The 12,916-nt window shown below is 36.8% G+C and overlaps 1 protein-coding gene across 1 annotated transcript; it reads left to right on the top strand.

The window, feature by feature from the left end:
* Positions 1-8,520: 8,520 nt before the first annotated feature.
* On the top strand, positions 8,521-10,572 carry s100a10a (S100 calcium binding protein A10a). The gene is made up of 3 exons (XM_031296040.2): positions 8,521-8,669; positions 10,026-10,187; positions 10,330-10,572. Exons 2-3 carry the CDS (start codon positions 10,047-10,049, stop codon positions 10,489-10,491), a joined length of 303 nt encoding a protein of 100 aa, XP_031151900.2. The 5' UTR covers positions 8,521-8,669; positions 10,026-10,046; the 3' UTR covers positions 10,492-10,572.
* Positions 10,573-12,916: the final 2,344 nt, after the last annotated feature.

Raw genomic sequence — 12,916 nt, 5'->3', positions numbered from 1 at the left:
GCAATCCTGTTCCTTTACTTATTTAGTGTAGGCTACTTAAAATATCAAAAGTGAAAGCACTCATAGCAGAATGGCTTCTTAGAAAGTGTTATGTAATTATTGTATTATGTTTATAACTATTGATGCAATGAAACATTTTAATGTTGTAGCTGGTGGATGTGCAGTGTTAAATCTTTTAAGGTTTTAAACTGGCCTTGGATTAAACTGGTTTAGCAGTGCATTATATACTATAAAATTATGAAATAGTTTGAATGTAAAATCTTAATCTGCAAACTAAAGCTGTCAAATAGTGGAGTAAAAAGTAAAACAATTTCTACTTAAGTAAAGTATTTTAAAATTGTTCTTCAGTATAGTAAATGGGAAAATGTACTTAGTTACTGTCCACCACTTTGTTTAGTTTAATTATACACCCATAACTGCAGTTCTGGCCCAAACCATCTCATCACACCCACTTCTCCTCACCTCGGCTGAAGGGTCAGGATTAGTCATATGGGGTCATAACCTGGATGAAACCTCTAAAGGGTTGGTATCTCCCCCGACTGGAACATTCTCTTTATTTCTTATCATTCCCACAACTATTTGTATATCAACACGCTCTTGTCTGTTAGTACAAACTGGCATAGCATCACACTCCCTAATGCTGTTACTGCTGCTGGCTGTGGATCAGGTTTAATCCCCCTGAGGGATCGAAAATACATCAGAAGCATTATTAACAAAAGTTACTTCTTCATTTATGACACTTAGTCCAGTTGGCATTATTGAATTAATTAATTATATATATATATATATATATATATATATATATATATATATATATATATATATATATATATATATATATATATATATATATATATATCTCCAGGAATTGTTATTTACTGATGGGAAGTAATGGGGGAAAATGTGATATTAAAGTATCTTAAAAAGGTCTTAAAAACTCTTAAATGTAGGTTTTGCCTTGAAACAGCAAAAAAAAAAAAAAAAACTTTCACAATCAGTTTCTTCTACAAGCCTAATAATAATAATTTAAAAAAAAAGCAAGCAAGATTGGAACAAAAGCATTTTTATCATTGTGATGTGAAACCACATAGGTCAGATGTAATGACTTTATTTCACATCAATACACATACGTACATCAATGTTTGACATGTTCATTAGGTCATTTTTTTGTTACCCCAGGCATTTGAGCAAACCAGTAAGGAGAACTCTTTGTAGTCCACAAACCCATCGTTGTTCATGTCCACATCTTTGAATATTTGGTCTCCACACTCCACGCTGATTGCTATAATGAAAAAAGGAAAATATTCACCCAACGTGTCATTTTGCACAAAGTATTGATTGAGTTATTTATGTGTTAAGCCATGAGGGTTTAGTAGAGATACGACTTCTTTGACTTGATGTTTTGGTTTTTCCTGAAAGTCAATTCTGTATCTGAAGAAATCAAACAAATGAACTGTTTCAAACATTGCTCCTGTCCTGTGCCGAAGGTTCAAATTATTTATTTTTTATTTATTGTTCATACGCTTATAAGGTTAGTTCATATGCCATTTTAGAGTGTAGAGGATCTAGACAGATAATAATAATAATAATAATAATAATAATAATAATAATAACATCAATTACAATGATAATCATCATCGTCATATCATTCTTAAGAGGAAAAAGAAGGAGAAGAGGAATGCAGACTAACTGAATTGACCATAAACATAATTCTAGAAAGATTTTCACACCTGTCAAAAGGTATAAGGCATCCGCACTGAAGCAAGTACCTGTAATCAGAAACCATTCAATTAAAGGGTATTTCTCAAAACCCAGCTGGTAGCAGTTTGACATTCAATCAATTAGTCTTCAAATATAAGACTTTGATGTGAATTCTTAAAGAGTTACCATCCAAGCAATTTTCAAAACAGGTATAAAGTTTACTGAAAAACCATGCTGTAAAAGAAAAGCAACTGCATTTAAACAAATGTTGGTCCCCGCCTGTTGCACCTGGATTCAAAAAATGAGTCCACAGTGAACAGAGGACATCCTGTGAGGGTTTAAATAAAAGAGCCTGGCTCTGCTGCCCCCTGGTGTTTTCAGTATTCTGTCTAGCAACTATTTATGATTTAGAAAAGTACTGACAAAGCCTGAGGCTGCTAAACAGTCACGTTGTGGCATTTATCTACTCCAGGGAGCTGCACACTGAAGTAGTTGAGATGTTGATGCTTTCCTAATATCAGAACAGGATAAACTAAAGTTATTGGGGGAAAGGAGAGTACATACTGCAGTTCAGTGTTTTCTTTTTACAGTGTATTGTACCTTAAGGTCATAAGTCTACATCAGCATATTTAGTTACAGATGTGCCTACATTTAACATTCAGCAATGGAACTGTAGCTAGAGCTATATTTTTATGACAAGATGTATTAAACTGTGCCAAATTAGAAGATTATATAAAGTGCAAAGCAGTCAAATTGTATAAGATTGCATTGACAAGAATTACATCTGGAGGGAGGATCTAAGCAGTTCATTTATATTGTGTATCCTATTTCTTTCATGGCTTGATGCACAATAGATAATGTTCACAGAGGGTTCACAACTCATCACTAAAACATGTCATTTGGTGCATAACTAAATTCATGAAAATAACTAATCCAGCCCAAGCAGACGTATAAATAAAGCCATTTGTGGGGAAACATTGCATTAATTCTATATTAAATCAAACTCTCCTGCAATATCAGAACCAGGCATGTAGAAACAAACTGTGTGTGTGGGGGGTGGAAACCTCTGGGAAGCGCTTAGTTAAGTTAAAACCAGTCAATGTGGTATTCTTGCCCAACAAACTCCTTAAAAGATTCATGCAGAGGATTCAAAGTACCACATTGTTCTAGTTTGCTAGAAACCAACTGCCTTAGCAGCTGCTGCTTGGGCAGTTGGATTTCGTTGGCTGTGACACAAATAGATCATAACCAAACACACCTCAGGAGCATTACATGCAATGGTTGTTTTTCTAAAATACTATTTGGGTGTAAAGTATGGAGTTGATATAGAGAGCTGGTTAGTGGAGAAACATTCACTGGGTTGTCAGTAAACACCTGTGAGAAGAATCGCAAGACTCCTGACAGCAGTCTGAGTTTACCATTGGTGGGAAAAGTACTGAGACTTTACTTGAGCAGAAGTAGCAATACTGATATAAAAATATTGTATTAAAAGTAAAACTTTCAAAATCATACTTAAGTAAAAGCACAGATGTATTATGAGCAAAATGTACTTAAAGTAACAAAAGTTAAGGTATTTATGATTTATCATGATAATTTAATGACTTTATATACTGTGGGGTTGTTTAATCTTGCATGAAACAATGCATCATGTTATATGAACTGGTCATATGTTTTGTATTTAAATTATAAAACTACAACGTATCTGTGGCTGTCAAATACATGTGGTGCAGGAAAAAAAGTACATTTCTGTCTGAATTTTAGTGGAGTATAAGTATAAAGTAGCATCAAATTGAAATACTCAGACAGTACAAGTACCTCCAAATTGTTACAGAAGTACAGGATTTGAGTAAATGTACTTTCACCACTGGGGTTTACATGGCAGAGAATGAACAACAGCAGCTCTGGATATTTGTGTTTTTCAAATTGCGAACAAATATATAATTTAAGTTTAAGTTTATTTATTTCAAAAAGGGACAATGTATATTAATGAACATTTCAAAGAATGTAAATATACAGGATTATAGCCAAAAGCTAATTTCCATCCTTAGTCCCTGATTTGCTCTCATGCAAATATATAAACATATTCATTAAACATGATGTTTAGCTACTGAAACTAAATATTATGCAGACCCTAAGGCGCATTACCAGTTAAATCCATGATGCACATGAAGCTCTATACAGGCATCTGCTCAATCACTCAATTGCAGTAGAAATGCACTACTGCTCTACATGGTGCTTTCCGACCGGATAGTAGGCCCTACTTGTACTTTTTAGAGGAAAAGTACACTTCTAAGCAGTTCTAAGAACTACTCTCCCCCAAAATCTTTTTTCCGTTTGCATTCCCACTGGCCAAGTGGCCATAGGGACTGGTAGGAGGGGTAAGGGAGCGACGCAAGCACGGCAACGGTCTTTAGTCACTAGACCTTAGCGCCACATACAACAACAACAAATGATGCTAATACTTGTGCACTTTTCCTATATTAAATGCACGTCCATTCTCGTAGTAATTCACGTAATGTTTTGCTCAACACAGACAGGGCTTTATTATACTCGGAACAGACCCCGCCTCTGCCTGCAGCGCTGTGGACGTGTGTGTGTGTGTGTGTGTGTGTGTGTGTGTGCCGCAGGATACGCTTGTGGAGTTTAACTCCGAAAAGACAGTTAACCACAGGTTCCCGTTAATCTTATGATGGACATGTGTTGTGATATTTAAGCAAACGAGCCGTCAACAGCGAAATAAAAGCCTCTTATTTACGAGAACGGTCTGAGAGACCTCCAGCTTACCGCGAGGTGTCTGAGCATGACTGGCCGAGCGACGAGCTAGAAGCCGGGGAAGGCGCTTGCTGGCTGTCGCCTCACTTGATGGAGCTTCTTAACTCCGAAAACTTTGAAGCAAATTGTCAATTCGGCATCAATTTTCGCAAGACTGCCTATATTTGAAATCTAAACAGATAATTTCTCACCTAAAACGTTGTCAGAAGTGAATTTAATGATGAATAAGATGGTGAAAATTGTTAAAAATGTCCCGTTGTTGGTTGTTGCAAGTTCCGAGTTGGCAGTGGGCGTGATTTATAAGTTCAACCAATCGAGTACACTTATGAAAAGGGAAAAGACCCTGTTCTGAAGTAGGAGCTAAAAAAGTACGCTACTGAGGCCAGAGGAACTTAAAAATCCCCAAATTTTCCTGTCAGAACACAGCGAAAAAAGTGTTCTAGGAACATTTAGTTCTAAGAACTGCAAAAATCCCTCCGGTCGGAAAGCCCCTATGACAGCTTTAGTTACTTTTTAGATTAAGATCTTACGTACATAACTGATTATTAGTTTACAAATATAATGCAGTAATGAATCATAAATATATTAAATAGTAGAAATTAAGTAGAAAAAGCGCCACTTTGACCAGCTATGACATTGAAATGACACTTTCACATTAATGCATCACTAATAAGAATAGCCCAACATTATATAAACAGACATAAACTTGACAAGGGTCATTCTTTTTTCAACAATATCTTTATTGAATTTTTTATATAACAACCCGAGAGCTGAGAAAGGGGATATTGTACAATAATATATCAAGTAGGTACCAGACCAGCCCATCCCACCCTCCCTCCCTCCCACTCACTCCACCCTAACAGGTCTGACCATACATTCATACAGAGTGTGTACCAAGCAAAAAAAAAAAAAAGGGAAGAATACTAGCCTTCAGTATAACATAAATCAAGAACAAGCACAGACAAAATAAGCCTAAAACAAAACTGTTGCAAAAGGGAGGTGCCTAGCAGGGATAGGTAGAAAAGAAATATAAAACAAACAACAAATAAAGCTAAAAACCGCACCAAATGTTGTATTAGCATGTTTAACCATCACCTGACATTGTGTAAATATAAAAGAATTATTGTATTGTGGGCACTGTGTCCACATATGCTAGAAAACCACCCCAGATCTTTTTAAATTTTTCAGGTTTACCCTTCAAATTATACATAATCTTTTCACTCGGTATGCATGATGTCAGTTCATTCATCCATCTAGCAAATGTAGGTGGTAATACATCTTTCCAATGCAAAGCTATACATTTGTTAGCTGTAATAAGGGCAATTCTAATAAATTTTAGTTGGTTTTTATTGACTGACATCATAGATGTGTCACCCAGGAGAATTACTCTTGGTTCTGCGGGAATGGTTAATCCTGTAATGTCATTAAGCACTTTGAGTATAGACACCCAATACAAATTAAGACAAGGGCAAGTCCAAAACATATGTACCAACGTTCCTACTCCCGATTTGCATCTTGGACAAAACTGGGAGTATTGAGACTTTATTTTATGTAGTCTTTCAGGGGTATAATATGTTCTGTGAATAAGATTGTATTGTGTGATTTTATGTCTAGAGTTAAAAGAAAAACACTGAGTACTAGTACACAATGATTCCCAAACCCCTTCTTCAAAGTTACACTCCAGGTCTTCTTCCCATTTACATTTGACAAGGGTCATTCTTTATAATAATTACTTTTACTTTTGCTGTTTTAATTTTGCTGATGCTAGGTTACTTTTGAAGGTTTTGAATTATTTTATTTGCAATGGAGTATTTTTATATTGCAGTATTAGTATACTTTTATATAAGTGAAGGATCTAGATACTTATTTCACCACTGCTGAGGCCCATATTTTATGATTACATTTTACATTTTTATAAATCATCCACCGCTCAGTCAGTTCATCAGCATGAGAGGAGAATATGAACATCAGACCTCTTTAATAAAGAACACACGTACCTTTCTTAGTAAAATATGTGAAATGAGCATGAAATCAGTTTCCCCAGGTGTCAGTGGCAGTTTGTAATACTATATTTCGACCACAAGAGGGCCCTCAATTCATTCATTACTGTAAAGTGAACACCAAAACAGTCCAAAGACCTTTAAACAGTGGTGGAAGAAGATATTTTACTTCAACAATAACAACACATTGCAGAAATACACTCCTGACAATCAATAAAGTTGTATTAATGTAAAAATATCAAAATATATATGTTGATTACATTATAACATCACTCTGAATCTGGAAGGTACGGTTAATAAATCTACTAAGTCAGAAGTACAATAGCCTATTTCCCTCTAAATTGTTGTGGACAAGAATGAATGAAAAATATTGTACTTATATACAGCACCTGCGTAAATGTACTTAGTTACTTTCAGCACTGGCTTTATAGGATGATTAAAATAAAGAAGAGCATGCCAAAAAAAAAACAACCAACCAAACAAATCATGAAAAAAAACCTCAAGTACAAAATCTTGCAGTCTATCAGATGTGCTGGGAATTATTATGTGCTGGAATGTAATCTGTTTGTTTGTTTGTTTGTTTGATTGTTTGTTTGTTAGTTTGTTCAATTATTATGGTCTGCTAGGCCGACAGGCTCCAGTACTAAAGTAGTCTCTATAGAGCAACAGACAACACTGTAAAGTCAGTGTTGACTTTTGCGCACTATGTAAGTTTCTTAGGATCTTTTAATAAAAAGGTTAGAAAAATGTTTTTTGCTTGTTTAGCCTAAATCCAGTCACTTGACTGTGTGTGTTGTCACTCATAAAGGACTATAGATAGTGTGTGGTAAAATGCTACTGATTGGCTTAGCTGCTTATTACAATAAGCCTCATCATCCATTAACTCCATCATGTTTTGTTGACATTGGTTCAGGCTCTCTTCTTTGCTTGTAAGAAATCCTCTACTTGGTTGCTCATTAGCCTATTTATTTTCTGCAATGATGTAATTCAGCTTTAGTCTACACCGACTCAACAAATAGCTGAAGGCACTGGTTTGTGTTGCTGCAGCAGTGTCATAAGTGACAATGCACACAAGAACATTTCATTTGTAAGATGATTAATGGATTATTAATTAGGTTATAGTCACATTTTCTCCTTTACAGCCTATACATTACTAATGAAGATCAGTCTAAGCTCTAGATATAGCCTAGTGGTATATATATATCTATTTATTTACTTCTTTGCCAACTGTACTGTAGTCTTGTTATTGAGGAAGAAATGGAAGTTAAGTCCAACATCTCCCAAACCTAATATTACGTTTAGGGAATTGTGGGATTACTTTGAAATGTGGTCAGTTACTGAATACAAATTGCATGGCCATTTCTGTAATCAATAACATAATCCATTGAATTAAAAACATTTTTTATCTAATCTGAATACTTTTTGATTACTTATGGATTACTTCAAAATCAAACAAAAATGAAAATATTACACCTCATACTTAAAAAGTGGACGCAGCCACAAAAATCCAAGTTCCACAAATAAAAATAAAATTAAATAAAATGCATTAACAGTTGGTCAAATCAAATGACCCCTACAACAATAGTACTGGCACAAGCTAGGTGTAGGCCTAATGTGTGTATTCTACAGCCTGTGAGATGCTGTTTCTTTTGTTGTAAGCACTCACTTAAAATGGTCATCTTTCATTTTCAATGTAAATTAAAACTAAATTTGAATTCAAAACTAGGTCAACGTTAACAAAACTGGCAACATGAGAGAAGTAATTTACTTTGATATACATTAGTAGGACATATTCGGCATTGAGAATTGGAATCATGAAAAAAAAGGGTTCATAAAAGATGTAGCCTAATCAAAAATGTAATCAAGTAACCCATGACAATCTAACTAGGCCTACACTTTTTTTCAAATGTAATATTTAAATTACATGAAATAGCCTACCTTTATAATATATTGTATACTTTAGTAAATTGTAGCCTAGTTATTTATTTTTTGTAATCTGATTACCGATTACATGTACTGTATTGCTGTGGCGGGACCGGCCACCACCGTCTGCACGAGGGTTCAGTGTCCACACCACGGTTGACTCACACTGCACAGCAGTCAGGGCGGTGCCTGACTATAAAATCTCTGCTGCACTTCTTCCCGACCTCTGAACATTCCACCTCTCCTCTGCAGACCACCTCCCAGCCCTGCACGGTAAGAACTAATGCTATACTGCTCTTGTCTAACTGTCGGGATATTCATAAACCCTGTAACGCCTGCAAGTACAGCCGGTTAGGTGGATAAGGAATGTGTGGAATTCATTACTTTATTTGTCAATCAAGGCGTTTCCTTTATGGATAAGCATGTTGGTGGTTAATCTTTTTATAAATACAGTCTTTGTTACAGAATTCGTGTAATTTCCTATGTTGTTAATATTTGTGTTTACATCCTTTGGAAAGTTATTGTATTCATATGATTGTCTTTTTTCTAACTTTTGAACTCACATTTGGCAACTATTTAAGAATGATAAGATTCATATGTTTGGCTAATAGCATTCACTAAAAAAACTTATTTTCTACAGTTTATGACATTTTACTGGATACTCTCTTTTTTGTGTTGTTAACACAGTTGAGTCCATACATAGGTACACTAAGGGTGTGGTTGGACTGTGGGCATGTACATACATGTAGTCTGCAGCTGTAGGGTCCCCTCTCATTTGCTGCACCACTACCATGTTGGTTATCCACACATATTTCCTTCATTCAGCTAAAGTTTTCCATTCCCTCCTCACACACACACCCCTGTTTTTCCTCCCACTTCTCCTTTTTAACTGTTGCAACTCTCCAACAACAGTGTTCAGAATGGTTGTAGTTTTGTGATTGTTTTCCATCTGTCTTTTTCTAACAACCTAATAACAGACATCTCACTTCTCATGAGGCAAGGCATGGCAATGCAGCTTTATTTGTATAGCAGATTTCAGCAACAGGACAATTCAAAGTGCTTTACATAAAACATTAAAAAGCAGTTAAAAACAATCACAAAATATGAGAATAAAAGTTACAGTGCAGTTTAAGAACAACAACTATTTAAAGAAAGGCAGCATCAAAATGAGTATTACTCATCAGTGGGAAGGGCGTTAGAGCAAAGAGAAAAGTGTTGCTACCCCATTATTAGGCTACATCACATCCTCCTAAAAATACAATGGAACTAACCTTGCAGAACCGAGTCTGAAATTTATTTCACCCAAGACATGGAATTCTTTCTCTGCAAGATCCTCTGATGGACCTCAGTCTCACTCTGAGGTAGCAGATTGTTGATATGTCAATCCAGCTTTAGTTTCTTGCAAAGAAAGGCTACAGTTTGAACTCCCCCATGCCCTTTAAACTCCTTAGATAAGCTCATCAGTAGAACATACTTGACGAGTTTATCGTCAATTATCACCAAACAAAACAAGGTTTTATCATTAGTCTTTTCTAAGTTCTCTGAGGTCTTGTTTTAAAATTGTTCAGTGAAGCTGAACTCTATGCTATCATCGATCATGTTCAGCAAGTTCCAAGCTTTGTTTTCCAGTCTAAACACACCTCAGAAACCATGCCTTCAGAACTGGAGACAGCCATGGAGTCACTTATCAAGGTGTTCCACCGGTACGCCTCTAAGGACAGTCGGAGCGGCACACTCAGCCGGCGAGAGCTTAGAGAGTTGATGGAGAACGAGCTGTCTAACTTCCTCAAGGTGAGAAGGGACCCACACATAAAATGCATTATCACAGTGTCTAGAATTTAAACATGTTCATCATTGTACTCCTTATCACATAGTATGGTATAACTCAAAGTTTTCCTTGTTGATGCCCCCCCTCTCCCCTTCTTTAACCCAGTCTCAGAAGGACCCTGCCGCTGTAGACAAAATCATGAAGGACTTGGACACCAACGGTGATGGCCAGGTGGACTTTGAGGAGTTTGTTTCTCTGGTTGTTGGACTTTCCATTGCCTGTGAGCAGTGCTATCAGATGCACATGAAGAAGATGGGGAAGAAGTAAATGACAAAAGAGAAGAGAAAAACCAAAAAGCATTTTAAGTTTTGTAAAGTTTGTTCATCAAATACAGTGAAAAATTTCAAACCTGTTGTGTCTGGTGGTTATTGTATGTGTACGTTACTGTATATTTAGGCACTGGTGTTTGCCTGCAGGTTATCATACTTTTTCATCATTTATATATAAACGCACTTCTGCCTCTTTCAGGTTTTATAGTGTTTTTTATTAGTATAAAACAATTCCCCAAATCATTGCTATTTCCCAGCTATTACTCAGTGCTAATTACAAGCCCAGAAGAAGCTCATTCCAGAGATCACAGTGTACTGACTCCCTTGGCAACTCTTCCAGCAATACTAGAGGTGTGCTGCTGTAAGCCCCACCTGTAATTTATGCTTCCCTGCATGTGAATGCGCAAAAGAACCTCTCCCACTAAGATTCATAAAGTCTTGCTTATCGCTGCTCTGAGGAATCTGCAGAATGTTCCAGTCATGAACACACCTCTCTGTGAAGCTGATGTTGCAACTCTGATGATGCATTAATGAACACATAAACGAAGTGATAGGGTGCTTTTTAACTGAATAAAGTTTATTGCATTTTAGTCAATTTGATTTTACTGAGCAAGACAACCCTGGGCACTGTGAAGAAATGTGGAGGGCCTGAGTCACGGGGCACAGTGAGTCAGTACACCACTGTTTCCATCAAATTCTTTTCATTGTGTTCCATGACTGGTGGAACACCAGATAGATGAACAGGATAACCCCTCCTTCTGACTCTTCCTGAACTGAGCTTTTTGTTTCTCTAGAATGAAGTCTCCCAGGCAGCACTTCTTCTCAGGCTGACACTGACAAGCTCTACCAATCAAATGTTTTAAGTCATAAATGGTTAAGATAAGACTTCTGTAATTCAGGGTTTGGCCCACAGTGGCGGTCAGGGTCTACCTTGTGACGTAGGCAGAACTTTTACTGCCTTGGCAGAGCCAGTCTGGAAGGCCAAACTCAGGGTGAAAAAGCCACGAAGGCCCTGCACACATCTCCTTTGGTAGAGCCTTGATCTGTGGCTAATCTGTGTTCATGGGTTACAGGCACAGGGCAAACATGCAAGTTGCTAGGTTACAATGCTTCTCTGTGTGTTTACACAAGCACCACACCCATGTGACCCACAGCTGAGTTTACAGGAGGGATCTCCCACTTTGCTGACTGTTTTCTTAATAATATCCCTTTTGTGTAGTTGAGTATGAGGTGCACTAAAGTCATATATATGTTTATCATGTAGCCTTAAACAATACAATCATTATTTGTAAAAATATCTGAGGTCATATCTGTGAACAGACCCGAGCTTGTTTCCTTAGCGAGGACACTTACCAATACATTTGTCAGTTGGAATGTACCTACATACTCTTACAGTTTTAAGATTTCTCAACTGATACACAGTGAAGGTGTGTATTGGTTTGACTTCACCCATTAGCCAACATTCACAAATGCATACCACACCTTCCTTGGACACACACTGGCAGAACAGCCCCTGTCTGTGGACAATAATTGTTAAACAATAACAGCAATGTTCGGAACCTACCAAACCCTTCCAACATCCGGTTTGTAGCTGTTGTCATGGGAAATGACATCAAACTACTTGGATCTTGTTATAGCTGATGATTAAAAAAAAATGTTGAAGCTTTTTATATCTGTTTTCTCCTTTTTGCTGTCACTTAGATGTGAGACAACACTTTGCTTTGCTAGGGACCTTTGTTCCTTGTCATTCCCCATCTTTTTCTTCCCTCATTTCCTGTTTTCTCTCTGCAATAAAGGCATAAAATGTCCCCAAAAATCCAAATAATATTTAGCAAATTATCAATCTTCTTTTTAGTTTCTGGTCAAACTTTTCTGGGGGGTGTGGGGTTCATTGTGGAGACTAATGCCTGCAGTATTTTTTTAATTCTTGGGTGGATGTTGAATTGAAAAGTGCCGTTGCAGCTAGTGGGGCGTTTGGGATTTGGTTAGGGAAACGTGTTGTTTGGAGAAAGACACAAGTGAACACTCGTGGAAAATATGTGCTTTCCTATCAGTGTACTTCTGCCTGACCACTAGATGGCATAAGAATGTAACTGCAATCATAATGTTAACCATGACTACTAGCCTACTGCAAATAGTTTCATATGACTCACAGCTGGCTATAATAAAGAATGTGGTTTCCATGGATACTCCCTCCCTGTTTGGTAGATCTGTGTGAGTAAGATGGGGAAGGAAGAAGACAGGAAAAAAGTTTGACTAAAGTTTCCCAGACAGCGAAAAAGGACAGTGCAATGTAAAAATCTCAGATTGCATTATAAATTCAGCTGCGGAGTGCATTAATGTTGGTGACAGTGACTTCCAACCTATGATCTGTACTGGACTTTGATTGAAGTTGTAAATTAGAGACCTAAACAGTTGTACCC

Source organism: Sander lucioperca, chromosome 16, assembly GCF_008315115.2.
Source record: "Sander lucioperca isolate FBNREF2018 chromosome 16, SLUC_FBN_1.2, whole genome shotgun sequence".
NCBI lineage: Eukaryota > Metazoa > Chordata > Actinopteri > Perciformes > Percidae > Sander > Sander lucioperca.
This window is presented reverse-complemented; position numbering and strand designations above follow the sequence as displayed.

Excerpts from the sequence above, each read along its gene's own strand:
- s100a10a (XM_031296040.2), top strand. The coding sequence starts at position 10,047 with ATGCCTTCAGAACTGGAGACAGCCATGGAGTCACTTATCAAGGTGTTC. Across the intron at positions 10,188-10,329 it reads AGCTGTCTAACTTCCTCAAG|TCTCAGAAGGACCCTGCCGC; the intron begins GTGAGAAGGGAC and ends TCTTTAACCCAG.